Source organism: Dunckerocampus dactyliophorus, chromosome 3 (genome assembly GCF_027744805.1).
Source record: "Dunckerocampus dactyliophorus isolate RoL2022-P2 chromosome 3, RoL_Ddac_1.1, whole genome shotgun sequence".
Taxonomy (NCBI): domain Eukaryota; kingdom Metazoa; phylum Chordata; class Actinopteri; order Syngnathiformes; family Syngnathidae; genus Dunckerocampus; species Dunckerocampus dactyliophorus.
This window is the reverse complement of record NC_072821.1, coordinates 29490518-29507945: the sequence shown is the minus strand read 5'-3', so window position 1 is coordinate 29507945 and position 17428 is coordinate 29490518. Positions and strand designations below refer to the sequence as shown.

The window sequence follows — 17428 nt, the reverse complement described above, 5'->3', positions numbered from 1 at the left end:
AACTTTTGGCCTCTACTGTATAAGAGATAGAGATTTTTAGCCAAGGGTATACGCTACATTTGCTCACTTTTTGAGCCGCGCATGAGAAATAAAATGCAATATGAAATATTGAAATTAGTTTGGCCACTCCTCATTTTAACATTACTACTTTCGATGCTCGGGCTTTTAGCTGCTCAACACCCAGACTCTGGAACACTCTTCCACTAAAAGTCTATTGGAATCCGTCAATATTTGAAAATCACAACTTAAAACTCACCTGTTCAAAACTGCTTACTCTTGACCCTGAGCCCTCTTGTGTTGAGTGTCTGGCTGTTTCCCCCTTTGTATTATTATTTTTAAATGCATCTTTTATTGTGACTATTTTAATGCATGTAAGGTGACCTTGGGTGTTTTGAAAGGCACCAACAAATAAAATGTGTTACGTTTATTATTATTAGCAGAGACAGTGTTGCTTTTGGCAGTGATAATCTTTTTCAACTCCTCATAACGCTCCATGATAGTTACTTTCTCATTTTGTGTAAAATACACCGGCTGAGATTGTTTCGTTTTTGAGCGTAAGTAGAATTATATGACGTCAAATGTCCTCTTTTGAACCAAAGCCATCAACCGGACGAAGTAAACTGATAACCACCATTGCAGTACAGTTTAACTTTGTTTGGGGAACTTAGGTTTTGTTGAGCTGCATCTTGAGCACAAAGCCTGGGTTTGTTCAGCCACTTTTGCAGTATACCCCCTATAGGGGTGTTATTTCCATCGGCCGCTAATAATGGTAACGATTGTATTTAGAAAGTTATAAACAGGTTTTGTGTGCTCTAACTACAAAAATATTCCGTATATTAATATCAAATTCTACTACGGAAATTCACTTATTGCAGTCGAGTCTGGAACCAATTAACCGTGATAAATGAGGGATGACTGTATATTGAAATAGTTCATGAAGACAGTTAACAGCATTTTGTTAAAAATCATATCTTTTTTTACAGTTCCGTTGGATGTCATCTCCAACCTTGGGCTGGAGAAATATTATCCCAACAAACTCAGTCTTCAGTCTGTTTTGGAAGTCAACAAAAGCAGCATATATGAAAAAGCTGTTTTATCAGTGGATGAAATGCCATTTCATTTCCTAAGAAAACTGTTTCAAATCAATGCAGGGTGCAGGAACTGCACACGTTTGTTCAGCAGCCATGAGGAAACTGATGACAACCCTGACCTACTGGACCTTTACACAGAATGTAACCAATCAGAAAACACAGTTCATCCTCTTGACCTGATAGTAGGTCTGTTTCTTTGTGCCGACACCTTCTTACAGCAGGAAATGGCACTTAAAATGTCGTTATGCCAGTTTTCTGTCCCGCTGCTGTTGCCCCACACCGACAACAATCAATGTACCCTGATGCTATGGGCTCTGAGAGAAATTGTCAAAGAGTGGTGTCCACATGATTTGTCTCAATCAAGAGGATTTGTTGAGGACAACATTGCCCAAGCAAGAATGCCGTTCTTTTCCTTTGTGAGGTTAAAAAACTGCAGTTTATCTAAATCTCAGTTTTTGAATCAGATCCTCAGCCGTGACCAGCAGACTCACAACATGTTCATACACCGAGACATGGAAGGAGGAGCACTGACTCGAAAACTGTCAAATGGTCTGGTGGAAGTTTGTTGGTTCCTTCCTTGTGGGAGAGAAAATCTTGATGTATTCCCAGAACCAGTTGCATTTGCTAATTTGCGAGGCGGCATTTGTGAGTCACTTGTACAGTTTACTTTTCTTTATGAAGTGTCCAATGCAGTCTTCATATTCCTGGACAAAGTTGAAGAAAAGGAGCATCACATTCTGAAGGCTCTGCAAGATGCAAAATCCAGACTCTATTTTGTTGTTCATCGCAAAGAGAGTGTCGCTGAAAATATGATGTCTGTCCAGAAAACACTGCAAGAATTGGCTGTACCAATGAGCAGTGTTAAAATCAAAGATTCAAGGATAAATACAGCAGAGTTTTCAAAAAAGCTATGTGGAGCCATCAAGACCTCACTGTGTTCCATAAAAAACACAATGAGTATTGCAGACATGCGAGAAAAAGCAGTTGAATTAGGTCTGTCTGTGGATGAAAACAAAACTCTTGAGCAGAAAAAAACTGCTGAGGAGATCATGAGGGGGATTGGTGTGCGAAGTATACCACACTACAAAAAACAACAGCTTCCTTTGCAAGGAGAGAATTGGAAGAGATTATCACAACTGGAGAAGAAGGAATGCAGAATCAGTGATGTTGGCACTGATGCCGTTGAGCATTATAAAGCTCAGCTACAAGAGGAGAAAAAGCACATTTGGGAAGAGCAAAAACAGCAAAAAGCATCTCAAGGAATGCTGGCTTTTATTGACACCTTATCAACGAGCAACAGAGAGAGAAGACATTTTTTCTTGAAGTGGATGAAATTCAGGTTTAATGACCATTCTCGGGACAAACTGACTATCCTGCGTAACAAATTCAAAGAGCAATGCAAAACAAAGGATGCCAAACTCATTGCGGAGGTTGATCAAGCCTTGTTGGACAGCTCTTTAGGGGTAGAGCATTACATGAGAGAAATGGGACTTCACTATGAGGTTTCTGTGCACTCAGATGATAGCACAAATAAAATGTCCCATTTGCCTGAAGTAGCTGCTGAAATGCTGTTGGATGGTTATCCATTAGAACTTTTAGATGGAGTTGCTTCAAACGTTCCAGAGAAGTGGGTGACAGCCGTGTTAATGGAACTTCACGAGAAGGTCGGGGGAAAGAGCAGGTTGTTAGTACTAACGGTGTTGGGGGTTCAAAGTAGTGGAAAATCAACCCTTCTCAACACCATGTTTGGTGTTCAGTTTACTGTCAGCAGTGGCAGGTGTACAAGAGGGGCCTACATGCTCTTTCTCAAAGTTGGAGATGATACACAACAAGAGTTGGGATGTGACTTCATTCTCCTCATTGATACTGAAGGTCTGAAATCGCCTGAGCTCGCACAACTAGAAGATAGTTATGAGCATGACAACCAGCTGGCAACCTTTGTCATTGGTTTAAGTGATGTTACCATTATAAACATTGCAATGGAGAATGCAAACGAAATGAAAGATGTCCTGCAAATTGCTGTTCATGCCTTCTTGAGAATGAAAGAAATTGGGAAAAAGACAATTTGTCATTTTGTGCACCAAAATGTTGCTGGAGTTTCAGCTCATAGCAGAACCTTGGCAGAGAGACAACATCTCTTGGACAAACTCAATGAAATGACACAGATTGCAGCTGACATGGAAAGACAACCTTTGATTCAAGCGTTCACAGATGTGCTGGACTATGACGTGGAAAACAACAACTGGAACATCCCAGGACTTTGGCATGGAACCCCTCCAATGGCACCAGTAAACACTGGTTACAGTGAAGCTGTGTCAGAGTTCAAGAAAAATCTTCTGGAGACAGTAGGAAAACAAAGGCAATCCTCAGCCACAAAGATCCCAGACTTTGTACAGTGGATGAGAAGTCTGTGGAAATCAGTGAAATATGAGAACTTCATCTTTAGTTTCAGAAACACTCTTGTGGCCCACGCTTATGACAACCTGTGCAAAGAGTTCAACCAGTGGGAATGGGAGATGCAAAAAGAAATCCTCTCCAGACTGACAGCAGCAGAGTTAGAAGTTGTAAATGCCAACAACGAGGGTGGATTGGAAACATGGAACACGTTGGTCAGTCTCAAAAAAGCACAACTAGCTGAAGAAATAGAATCACAAAAAAACAAAATGAAAAAGAAACTCTCTGATTATTACAGAAAGAGAGACCGACACGCAAACCTGATTGAGAAATACAAAACAGACTTTTTCAATAGCATCACAAGCCTATCAAATGGGATTCAACATTCCGTCAATGCTAAATTAGAAGGAGCCCTTGAGCGAAAAATTGCTTTGAGAAAGGCACTGGACATAATACAGGAGTACTGTGGCACGATTGAAGAGAGAGTCATGAAGCTTCTGAGTGAATGCAAAGACACCAAACTGTCTGATGATCAACTGCAAGAGGAGTTTGACAAAATGTGGGCTGCTGCTACTGCCAATGTACCTACACTGAAAGAACAAGATATACATGCATCCATTCTCACGCAGCTGAAGAGGAATTTATCAAACCGTAATGTCAGTGAAGACTTACAGCACATTGAAGACCTAAAGAGCTTTGGAAGGGACACATTTAAGACAAGGATTGACCATGTTGATTCCTTAATGAAGAAGATGAAATATATGTGGACACAAGAGTTACAGATGTTTGCAGAGAATGTGATTGAGACATCAACACAGTTTGTTGTTGATAAAACCAAGTCAGATGATGATTACCATGATTCTTTGTCAAGGGATCTGCTGCAAAGGATTGATGAATCACTAAATGAAGGTTATAAGTCTCACAGATCGAATATAAGATTTGAGATTGACCTCAAACTTCATATTTGCGGAATTGCCGCCAGAGCATTTCTCCAAATGCACCAAAGATTCTTGTCAGATAATGACCCCCGAGCACAGCTGGAAAAGTACAAGCATCAATACTTGTCAGACTTTCTGGATTTGTACAAAGAGACAGATCATTGCCAACGCAAAGCAAATGATTATGTCCAGTTTTGTATCAAGCCCGCCATTGAGGATTACATGAACAGAGCTTTGGGAATTGACATTGTAGACGACATTTTGACAAGCTGTCATTCCGTGGAGTACAGTTCACGCTCCTGTTTCCAGCACAACATTCAGAAAGAGTTACTACTGAAAGATGACTTTGAGGATTTTGTCAAGTACATTTGTCACTACGAAATGTATGTAAAGGATTGGATATTTGAGCAGGTCTTAAAAAAAATGCAAGACAACACTTTGTGTGAATTAAAGCAGAAAAACCTGGAAGTTGTAGTTGTCAAAATACTCAACGCAATGAAGGAGGCCTCAAGTCTGCTATCAGATGACAATGAAAATGTTCCAACTCTTGTCTGCGAAATGCGCAAATATCTGATTAACGACATTGCAATATCAGAGGAGACTGAAAAACGCACTTTGTTTCAGATCAAAAGCACATGTCAGTCATTCACACAAAGTTTTACTGCATCCTTGAACACGTTAAAGAAAACACTTCATGTGGAATTCTCCAACGTTGAAGACATACCTGAAACCCTAAATAAACTTGCAGTAAAACCACAGGATGAGCTCTTCAAGAGGATATTTGGTTGCGGACACCAGTGCCCATTTTGTAAAATTCCTTGTGAGGCTGGAGGCAAAGAACACAAGAAACATCATGCTGCTGTGCATCGGCCGCAGGGGCTGACAGGATACAGAAACTCTGAAACCAAAGTACTTGTTGAAACTCTATGTACAACTGATATGCAGACTGATCGCGCATTTAAAGTCTATGACGGGAAAGCTCAGCTGTTTGTTCCATACAAAGAATACACTACCTACTATCCTGACTGGCACATTCCACCAGATGCCACATTCGAAGCGTCTGATTACTGGAAGTTTGTACTTGTACTCTACAATAAGAGATTTGCTCAAAGGTACAAGAGCAAGCCAGCTGATGTTCCAGAGGCCTGGAAGAAAATCACAAAGGAGCAAGCCCTCAAGGGTCTGAAAGATACTTTCAACATGAGTTAATAGTATGGACTGACAACAGTAGTAAACATGCTTGGTGTAATGTAGATTTCAAATAATAAATGGATTACATTTCTACAGCACTGTTCTCGGTCCTCAAAGATGCTGATAATAAATACTGTGGATCCTCAGTAGTGTCCGCTGTGGTTAGTGTGGTGTCTTGCTGCCACATTGTGTCTTTAAAAACAGCCCCTTCAAGAATCATATCTTTAATAAAGGTAAAAATAACCTTAAATGTTCATTTATCCCTTTCATTCATCATTTATATTGATAATGGTAATGGTTCAATTTTATTTGAACCTGCATACACGTTACAATGGAATACATTCCATCGTACATTTCGCAGTTCCACATATCCAAAAGGAGTATTGTATTTGTACTTTATTCATCCCACAGCGGGGAAATTCACTTGTTACAGCAGCAAGCAAGATACGCAAGTAAAGAATACATATTGACTACAACATGGTTCAGGTGGTGCAGGTGTTGTAGAGCCTGACAGCGGTCGGTATGAGGGACCTGCGGAACCTCTCCTTCTTACACCGTGGGTGTAACAGTCTGCTGCTGAAGGAGCTGCTAAGGGAACCCACAGTGTCATGTAGCGGGTGAGAGGTGCTGTCCATGATGGACGTCAGCTTAGCCAACATCCTTCTCTCCCCCACTTCCTTCACGGAGTCCAGAGGACCGTTCAGGACAGAGCTCGCTCTCCTGATCAGTCTATTGATCCTGCTCCTGTCCCTGTCCGTGCTGCCCCCTCTCCAGCAGCCCACAGCATAGAAGATGGCTGAGGCCACCACAGAGTCATAAAAGGTCCGTAAAAGAGTCCTGCACACACCAAAGGACCTCAGTCTCCTCAGCAGGTGGAGGTGACTCTGGCCCTTCTTGTCGAGGGCGTGGGTGTTGACGGACCAGTCCAGTTTGTTGTTAAGGTGAACACCCAGGAATTTGTAGCTGTCTACCAACTCTATGTCCGCTCCCTGGATGTTCACCGGTGTGAAGAGAGATGTTTTCCTCTGGAAGTTAATGATCATCTCCTTTGTCTTGCTGGTGTTGAGTTGCAGCTGGTTAAGCTCACTCCAGCTGACAAAGTCCCTGATGACCATCTTGTATTCCAGATCATTCCCCTCTGAAACACAACCCACGATGGCTGTGTCATCGGAGAACTTCTGGATGTGACACTGTGTGGAGTTGCGTGTGAAGTCCGAGGTGTAGAGGGTGAAGAGGAAAGGGGAGAGCACCGTACCCTGCTGCAGAGTACCATGTCAGACACACAGTGACGGAGCCTCACATACTGTGGTCTGTTGGTGAGGTAGTCTATAACCCATGCAGTCAGGTGTTGGTCTACTCCCACACTCTCCATCTTCACTAGTAGTGACGGCTGGATGGTGTTAAAGGCACTGGAGAAGTCAAAAAACATGACCCTCACAGCGCTCCCGCTGTCCTCCAGGTGTAGCAGTGATCTGTGCAGCAGGTCGATCACTGCGTTGTCCACTCCGATCCAAAGCCGGTAAGCAAACTGCAGGGGGTCCAGCTGAGTGCCCACCAGGGGTCGCAGGTGCTGCAGGATAATCCTCTCCATGGTCTTCATCAGGTGAGAGGTCAAGGCAACAGGCCTGAAGTGGTTAGGCTCCTTGGGACGAGGTGTCTTTGGTATCAGGACCACAAAGGGGGTCTTCCACAGGCCCGGGACTTTCTCCAGGCTCAGGCTGAGATTGAACAAGTGCCTGAGAACTCCACAGAGGTGGTCAGCACAGTCCTTGAGGATTCTAGGGCTGATGCCGTCCGATGCCATCCGGGAGTAGGAAGAAGCAAAGCCTATTCCTACCCCCCATCTGTTTCACATCAATTGCAATACATTTGTTCACTTCCTGTATTCCAAAGGTGGCCTTTACCAATTAATACATAGGAACATGAGCTAATGTAACAATGTGGATATATGATTGTCAAGGTTATTCCATAATCAATAATTAATTAATTATTTAATAATAAATTCATTAATAATGAATGACTATAATTAATAAATATACAGTATATAATAATCAGTATAATAAATGAATAAATCACAACAAAGGTCGAATAATAGGTACTTTGGGTAGCAGGTTATTGTGTGTTTTATGCATAATTTTAGTGGTTTTAACAAATTTTAACATTTGTGATTGCGACCATCGGCCAATGGCCGTTGTCGTGGAATCCAAGATGCAGAGACAAGACTTCCGTGAAACAAAGGTTTAATACAAAAAGTGTCCACACAGTGGTAAAACACAAAAAGGACAGAAAAACAAGAAACAAAGTACAACCAAACTACACCTGGTCACAGGGAAAAATAGACAAAAACAGAAAACGCTTCCAAGCACGGTTACAGAGCAGGAAAAAGGGTACAAAACACAAACCAAAAGAGCTGCATAAAAACTAGCAGAAACAATCAAACGTAAAGAGACCGCTGCTGGAGATTGCCAAGCAGGGAACAAGGTACTTACAAAAACTGACTAAGTAATTGACCAGAAAGCAGAATACGCTGAGAACAGGAATGCTGGAAGGAGCAGGTCACTGTAGCATGTCAGGTAACAATCTGGCATTGTAGTGGTGTCTGCACACAGCTACTGTAAAGTAGGCCTACTAATCAGACGCAGGTGTGACCAATTAGCTCCTCATGGTGGAATAGAGGTGTGCTGCAACACACAGATAGTGACAAAGCAGCACAGAACATGACAGTGACTTCAGAAATAGAAGATTTGGATGTTCTCTATACGCGGCATTGTGCATTATCCTAACTGATCTTCTTTGCAGTACAGTACATTTAGTACAGGCCTCCATGATGCTCCATGATGCTTGCCTCAAATTATGTCTCCTTTCCTCTTCCTGCCCGAGGTGCTTAATGAAGACTTGAGTGTCACTAATTCATGCATAAAACTTGAGTCTCACTGATTAATTGATAATCAACGTAAACAAAGACTCGAGTTTCACTGATTCACGCCACGGGTGTTGACGTGAGTCATGAACGAATCATTTAAAAGTGTATTCCGTGAATGTTATAGTTAATTATAATATTCACTGCTAAATCTTATACAGCCATCCCTTGCCACTTTACACGTCCAATTTTGCGGCTTCACTCTATCACGATTGTTCATAAATATATTAACTAATAAATCATGCTATATTGTGGTTGACTATAGCTTGTTATTAGTCATAATTATGCAGATTTAAGCTAATTTCATGTATTTGTTTTTCTAAATTAAGCATGGTCAAGCATAAAAATGGCAAAATGAACAAAAATACATCTATAAGACATTCGGAAGAAGCATAATGTTACAGTGATGTTCGGTGAGACACAAAAGCGCCAGACTTCCTGGAACAAAAGGCTCATGCCACCTGTCATGATAAACATTTTTACAAAAATAATAACATAAAATAAGTATTATTTCGAATCGGGTTTGAATCTCCAGTGATTCCTTTGAATCGGGAATCACTGTGTGGATTTTGCGTGTTGTTCCCGTGCCTGTGTGCGTACTCTGGCGTCCTCCCACATTCCAAAAACATGCATGTTAGGTTAATTGCAGACTCTAAATTGTCCATAGGTATGAATGTGAGTGTGAATGGTTGTTTGTCTATACAGTATGTGCCCTGTGATTGGCTGGCGACCAGTCCAGGGTGTACCCCGCCTCTTGCCTGAAGTCAGCTGGGATAGGCTCCAGCATACCCGCGACACTAGTGAGGATAAGCAGCAAAGAAGATGGATGGATGCAAGTATTATTTGTCTATTGAGCTGTATAATAAATGTATTTCCTGTATAATTCCTGTATAATCGGTTTTTAACGTTTTAAGTAAAAGTCGCTGAATTTGGACATTTCCTATTCAAATACAGGGAAGAAACCCAAGATGATGCTGACTCCAGCGTCTCTTCTCAGCTTAGTATGCAAGGCCTGCCTGCCGTCTCAGTGCACTCAGTGAGGTGCACTCACTGAGTTGGATCATGGCACCCGCCAGTTTCTATTTGTCAGCATGTGGCCAATAATGCAGAAAAATGTATTATACGCCATGACTTTTTGCAGCCTGTATAATGACTTTAATATAAGTGTGACATCATTATTCTTGCTAATCCCACAATAGAAATGTCAAACAGGACACACCTGCAGTACTTGCTTTATTCTGAAGGGGTTTTGGCACACGTGAGCTGGAAGGTGCTTGTCACTGCCATTCTTCCATGGGATGTTTTTTTTTGACAGCTGGAGAGCAGCAAGTCTCATGCATGAAGTATATTTTTATTCTCTGCTGAATGAATAAATGAATTTGACTGACAAGATGGATGATTAGTTATTCAATTTAAAAAATGGATCCATATGACTAAAAACTTAGTCATTTTGAAAACAAAATTTGTGTTTTTTTTCTTGTTGTCCTCTTAATGAGCACTAATGAGCAATCTGTGTTAAAATTTAAAAGAAAACACAAAGGAGTTAGTGCCTCACCAGCCATGAACCTCACCGCATGTCACTGAGTATTAGTTTTGTTGAGGACTTTGTAGCAGTGTGTGCAGAGGCTGACATCCCATTATAAAAGGTAGCAAACATCTGTTTCTGAAACACTAGGAAAAATTGTCCAAAAATAACGGGCATTTTATTTACTGACACAGAGAGCACACACACGGTGGTGGTAAAAAAAAAAAAAAAAAAAAAGTGTAAAAGGAAAAAATTGGAATTAAAAAAAAAATGATTTCACAGGGTACCCCGCCTGTCGCCCGAAGTCGGCTGGGATAGGCTCCAGCATGCCCCCGCGACCCTAGTGAGGATGAAGCGGTATAGAAAATGGATGGATGGATGGATGATTTCACAGGGCCCTAATTGGAATAGTTTAGTGTTCAACAGCATTGCGAGTGTGCCTACACTAGAGGGCGACAGAGAGCTGGATGAAGCGAGGATAACATTTTGGTGCCTTGTCCAGCTTCATGTTTTCACAAAAGCGTTGACACTTTCAATGTAAAGAAGACACCATAGGTGGACACGCTATCTACTGGTATCTTTACTCGACATCTATCACAAAAAGTGTGTCTATTATTAGTATTATGTTGAGATATTTCAAAGATAATGTACATACGTGTTGTCATGATTTGCACTCTGCTTGGTTCTGCTGCCCTCTGCTGTGTCCTTGCAGTCCTGCTGAGGACTCTTCCCTTCTGCTTGTCTGGCCAGCACACCTGCATCTCATTGCTACTTTGTCCTTTTGTTTGTACTTTGCTAGTTGACCTTTCTGTCACCACTTGTCATTTGTATTTTTCTCCTTTGGTGAGCACGTTCTGTTATCATTAAATATCCATTTTGACGCCCTTCCTTTTTGTCTCTGCTCTGGTGCCAAAAACTCCTGGCACCTGTTCCAGCTACTGTAACACATGTAATATGTCACTATAACGATGACCGCAGGTGTTATAATGCCACCCAGCCAGCTGTGGTTGCTTTATGCGATTTCTGATTGGAAAAAATGAACATGATAGTGAATTTGTTTTTATGTGGACAGGCATTTTTTGGTCCGTTTTATAAAAGGACCTGAAAGTGCTTTAAAAAAATATTTTTTGTGTGAACACCTGCCATAAAATAACTCCATTCTGTCAAAGTCAATCTATAACAATAGTAACCAAAAATAAGTACATTAAAAGGGCGTACCTAGAGGCCTTCAACATTATTTTGTATTCTGACGATTCAAATCTGGATCTTCTGACTGAGGCTAACGCTAACCACAAGTCCACTGTGCTGCCGCCAAAAAATGCTGTCATTGATTTTTAAAGTCACTACAGTAATCCAACTTCACTCGATCAAAAATATATGAATTATGCTGCAACTTATTAGTCAAAAACATGTATATTTTTCAGCAATTTTTTACATATTTTTCTGTCTGAATTAAGCTTTTTCTAGCAAAAAAATGGTTAAAATATAAATAGGCGTCCCTCACAATTCGTGGTTTGATTATTAAGGATATTAGGAATTCCACTTTACCGAAGTCAATTGACACAGTGGGGTCGGGAACCAATCAACTGCGATAAACAAAGGATTACAGTTGTCCCTTGCAATTTCGCAGTTTATCGCTCCCTTGCTATATCGTGTTTTTTTCGGAAATTAATAAGTTATTGAGGGAAAGGCTTCTTGAGACGTCATCTGTACTTCTGTGAAGAAGGTGTCGGACGTTTCGCTCCTCATCCGAAGAGCTTCGTCAGCTTCGTCAACTAATAAGTGCTGGTAGCGTAGGCCTTATTATGAAGTTATTGCTATTACGTGGTCTATTATTAGTCAAAACATATTCAAATACAAGTCATATGTAGGATTCTGGGCACTAAGCAGCAGTACTGCCACAAAACAGTGAGAAATTACCGTTACATTACATTACCATAACACTGCATAAAGTCATAAAGTAAGCCATGGTATGTCTGACATGATAGTGTGGGGGGAAAACAGTTCTCCTCCCATTCAGTGTGGAAGTGGTAAGTTTTTGGCTTCTTGAGTTTAGAGGAAATAAATTTGAGTTTGAATTTTTGCACAGTGTGTTGTAAACAATGAATAACAGGAGTGTAAAGGTGACTGTAGCCGTGTCATTTTGTGTCTGCAGGGCTCTCATGTTAAAACCCGTATTTAGAAAGTCATATTTACATTATTTCTGATGGGAAAATTGATTCGGTTCACGTCTGTTTCAGTTAGTCAGACCACCTGTAACAAATTAATGAAGCTAACCAAGGTTCCACTGAATATAGATTTTAAATGATATAAATTAGGGGTGTCATGAGATATCTCGCCAGATTAAAACGTGGCAAAATTTCTCATTTGGAGAAAGGATGTCTTATGAGAACAGGGCCGCCAGAAGCCAATCGGACTGCGAACCATGTCATTGCTACTATGAATGATAATAAACGTAATATGGAAGTGACAGCGCATGAGGCATCATTGGAAGCACACATGAAGTGCTTTACACACACCAATCCCTGCAATCCAACCTAGCTTGGTATTCCTAGCGTCAGTGAGTGACGTGGATGTTTTTTCCATGAGCGTTGAACAGCTGCATCCGTGTTAATATCCAAGCAGAAGATGGAGTAATTCTACATTTGTTCAAAGTTACTTAATATTTATCAGATCAGGACACATAGATGTTTAGACTTGTCTGCACCCTTAATCACCTCTACCATTAATCACCATCAACATTAATAATGGCAGCACCGGGTCTGCTTGGAGCAGGTGTCTGACTACAGTGCACCATCACGGCTCCCTCCACCCGATACTCTGGTTCTCCTGACCTCTGAGGCCACACCGGGGCTGCCTGGAGCATGTGTCTGACATGAGGGCGCTTCATAACACACCTCATACATACAGGAGAGCTGTGTTGACAATTTAGCGGCATGGTTGCTATATTTAGCGAGGAGGGGTGCGCATTAGTGAAAGACGGGAAGTGTTTCTTATGTGATGCATTTATCTGGTAATTAAATACAAGCAGTCAACAAAGGTGAAGTATCTGCCACGCAGGATCGCCACCTTGGATTGTACAGCAGCAGTGCAGTGCCGGTCTGAAAGCTCTAAAGCAGGGGTGTCAAACTCGTGCCATGGAGGGCCGAGACACCACAGGTTTTCTCTTCAACCTTTAATTGATGAGCTCCTTCCCTCAAATTGAAGCAGGTGTTGATCACCTGCTTTAGTGACCGGCTGGAAGGTGTCTTGGCCCTCCATGGCACGAGTTTGACACCCCTGCTCTAAAGCCTCAACAATGCAACCCGACAGACAGACACGCTCCTCCTTCTCCTGGCAACACCTCGCCTTGCAGGCAAAACACGTATCAGTGTCCAAAGTGTGGCGCAGGGGCCATCTGTGGCACGTGACTCATTGCAGAAATAAAATAAAATAATAATAGAGTGTACGAATTGCCTGTGTCACAACTCCACAACTTTACAGAAGGAAATATTGCATTATTGTGATTAATTCTTCTTCTTATTATTATTAGAATCATAACATTTGGTCTCAAATGTATATTTGTGGGACAATAAAGTTTTCAAAACAGACCTGCATGGTTTTGTGACATGGTTAAATAAAAACAATTTTGCCAGTCATATTTTTTTATTGTACTTTTCTTAAAAGGAATGTTAAAATCTCGTCTCTTTCTCGTGGACCCACTCCCGTGGGTGTCTCGTGACACCCCGAATATAAATGTATATGAATGCACGTTATGTTTTCTTGTGTTTTCTTTCTTTCTTGGAGAATGAACAGAATAAGAATTTCATTGCATAGTATACCTGCCTGTTTTACTATGCATATGACAATAAAACTCTTGAATCTTGAATCTTTTAGCCTTAAAATTGCGAAACAGGCTGTGAAAGAGCCAGGTTGTAGCATACTATAGTTGCTAAATTTTCACTTGTAGTCCCGAGGTAGGAAGACAAGAAACAGAAGAAAGAAAAGACGTGACGCATTTGTCACAATAGCAAAAAATCTAGTAAGACACTCAATAAATGTCACTGTTTCAATGATTTTCAATCAGTATGTTCTTTACTTCAATTCAAAGTACATTTATGTGATCGTATGTGTTTAATTTTTCCTGTACTTATTTTACTGAAATATCATAATATGCTGTTATTGTGATTGTAGATACCGTTGATATATTGATTAATATTACTACTGCTGTTTTTAATTTATTTATTTTTGACATGAGACATACCACGGTCAAATTTTAGATCCCATTGTGGCCCAGGAGTCAAAGTTTGCCCAGCCGGATCTAAAAATCTGGTCAGCCTTATATCAGTCAGGGTGGCATACGCCAAATAGGTGTGTATATACTGTATCATAATCAGTAAGATTATCATCAAACACACATTTGTCTCACAATTGTAGGAGGTGGTTTCGTCGATCCAAACAATGATGTAAGCCCTAAAGACATTGTTGATGGTAATGAATTGAGATCATTTATGAATGGATTAGGGTCATAAACTACTGTTAGCATGTTACATGAATGACTGACAAGGCAATCATATGGCAAATAATGTATATCAAATATGTATCAATGTAATGTCAAATAAAGTCATGATAGCCATGTCTTTGTTAAGGCGTGGAGGGGGTGCTTAGATTTAAGGGTGAGAGTGGGAGGGGGTGTTCACCATCTGCCACCAAAGGGCTTTTGTTGTGAAGGGGTGATGAGACATTTACATTAATGTTGTCACCAACTGCTGCTTTAATCAAGTCGAAGTGTCCCAGCACCTAAGACGTTTACGTCTCTGTCGCACACGCTCGCGCGTGCAGGGTCAGCCGCACTCTCATGTCGACCTGACATGAATCGTCAAGTCAAACATATTTACTCCGTGAACAAGCTGCGTTCAGCAAAAAAATATAGCGGAAGTGATTTTTCTCTTCAAAACAGTGGTTTTGACCGTGGTTTTGGTTTCATGATCAATTGAACTCTATAAAATGCCATGAAATTATTGAGCTTGCTGAGCCAGATACATTCGACTATTGTGAAATAATGGCGAACGTCATCGCATCTACTTTTACATTTCCAACTTTTTCTTGTAGCATTGCAGTCACTTGTAAAACTTTGCCAGTTACCATGATTGATTTAGTGACTTTTTTTAATTTGCGGTGCGAGTTATATTGTTTGTTCTGTTTGTACTGTCAGCTGGTACAGAGTCCAGCTCTGCGCCCGCACTGTCGGTGATCACGGCGGACGTTGCACTTAGTGCACGTATTTTGAAAGGAGTAGCCGGAAGTGGATGTCACGAAGTGACGTAGAACGCCATAGAGACAGCGGCAGTAGATGCTGTCCCATCACCAGTTCACACCCAACGGCTGGACCACCATGATATCCAGGTTGAAAGATCTACACTGAGCCTTCTTGACCAACATCGGAGGACACCGGAGAACGGAAGTGGAGGACATCACGTGCACGGGCGTCCGATTGGAGAAGCAAACGTCTCTCCAGAAACGTGTCCAACTTGGACAAGAGAATTGAACGCCACAAAATGTCATCGTCGGTCAAGGAGGCCAACTACGTGGGACCTTACCGCTTGGAGAAGACGCTGGGCAAGGGACAGACAGGTGAGTGATGAAGATGATGCTTTGATGACGTAGCATCCGGACTCTGCTTAGTGGCTTTGTTGTGATGACGGAATGGATGCAATGTCTGCTAGGTGTTAGCTTTGCTGAGTCCTGACAAACAACCACGACGATGATGAGGGTGATGATGGTGATGATGATAGTGGTGTGTCTTTAAACCTTGTTGTCAGGCAGAGAAGGAAGGTGATCATGGATTCTTGTCATGTGGATTTTTAGTCATGTGTTTCTTTTTGTCCAAAAATGTAGTACTTCAGCGTTGTCTCATGAAAAGATACCATCAAATATCTGCAGAAATGTGAGAGCTGTACTCACTTTTGTGACTGTAAAGTCATCGAGGCACTTTGCAGCCTGCTTTTTCAGTATGTTTAATGATGTTAGACCAGGTGTGTCCAAAGTGCGGCCTGCGGCACATCCTGAAAACAGAATTTAACAAGAAAACTTAAAAAAAAAATTGTAAAAATGGAAACATCTGCATTCATTTTACAAGAACCAAGTAAAAATATTCAGAGAAAAAAGTTCTCGAAAGAAAATTTTGTAATTTTACGAGAGTAACGTCATAATCTTAAAGATGAAATATTAAAGAAAAAAAGATCTTATTTTTAAAAAAAGTCGGAATATTATGAGAAACAAACAAAACAACAAATGAAGTTGTAATTTTGGGAAAATTAGGTTGCTGAAAAAGTCATAGTGTTACATGATATTGTTAAAATACAATTTACAAGAATGTTGAATAGTTGGAAAATGTACATTAAAAACAACAGCAGCAGAAATGGAAAAAATGCTATAATGGGAATAAAGTCAAAATATTAAAGAGAAAAAAGTTGTATTCTAATGAGTAAAAAAAGTCTCAATTTTATGAGAATAAAGTATTAAATAATATGAGGACAAATAACAATTTTATTATCATGACGCTTAATTTCATTTTTAAAAGGCGTAATATTCTAAGAAACAAACAAAAGAAATAAAATAGCAGTTTTTGGAAAATTTGGTGGTGGAAAAAGTAAAAATACAAGAATAAAGTCATTATGAGAACAAAATTTTCAAAAAGAAAGTTAAAATAGTTGGGGAAAAAAAAAGGAACAGCAGAAATGGAAAAAACAGCTGCAATTTTATGAGAATAAAGTCAAAATTTTAAGAGAAAAACGTTGCAATTATTAAATAATATAGTGTATAATGTAATATAGTAAAATGTCATTTTAGTAGCGTACAGTTGAAACAAAAAACAAATACGTTTTTTTTGTTAAAAGTCTTAAGATTATGAAAAAACAAAACAGATTAAAGTCATAATTTTTGGAAAGAGTTTTTGAAAAAAATGAGGGGGAAAAGTTGTAATATTATGGGAATAAAGTCATAATATTCCAAAAAGATAATTTGTGAAAATCAAAGAAAATTGAAATATTTTGGGAAAAAACCCCACCAAAAATGGGGAAAAAAGAGCAAAGTTCATAATAATAATACGCTTTTTAACCAATATCACCAAGCTGAGAGGCAGTTTTTTCTCGAAATATTTATAACTTCGTAGCATATCATATCAATGCATCCTTTCATTTTTCAGTATGTGGCCTTCGGTGGAAAAGTTTGGACACCTCTGCGTTTATACATCTTAAGAGTGCTGTTGATTAGACTCTGGATCGTTTCTTCTAATTTTTGGATATTTTTGGTAAAAGGTTGTATCCAAAGTAAGTGCTATGCTGCTGAGGCATGTGTTTGGGTTCTGTTGAAAGCGAACAAGCTGAAT

At 40.3% G+C, this 17428-nt stretch overlaps 2 protein-coding genes across 5 annotated transcripts in view; both read left to right on the top strand.

Moving 5' to 3' along the window:
• Positions 1-10792, top strand: part of LOC129178963 (up-regulator of cell proliferation-like) — a 31250-nt gene extending 20458 nt beyond the window's left edge. The window contains exon 4 of the mRNA XM_054771687.1: positions 984-10792. Within this exon, the coding sequence (XP_054627662.1) occupies positions 984-5632 (4649 nt within the window). The 3' untranslated portion in view covers positions 5633-10792. The remainder of the gene's footprint in view (positions 1-983) is intronic.
• A 4556-nt stretch (positions 10793-15348) lies between these two features.
• Positions 15349-17428, top strand: part of LOC129178186 (serine/threonine-protein kinase BRSK2-like) — a 122479-nt gene continuing 120399 nt past the window's right edge. For all 4 annotated transcript variants that reach the window (XM_054770166.1, XM_054770168.1, XM_054770167.1 and 1 more), the window contains exon 1: positions 15349-15672. In XM_054770166.1, coding sequence (XP_054626141.1) covers positions 15597-15672 — 76 coding nt within the window. In that variant the 5' untranslated portion in view covers positions 15349-15596. The remainder of the gene's footprint in view (positions 15673-17428) is intronic.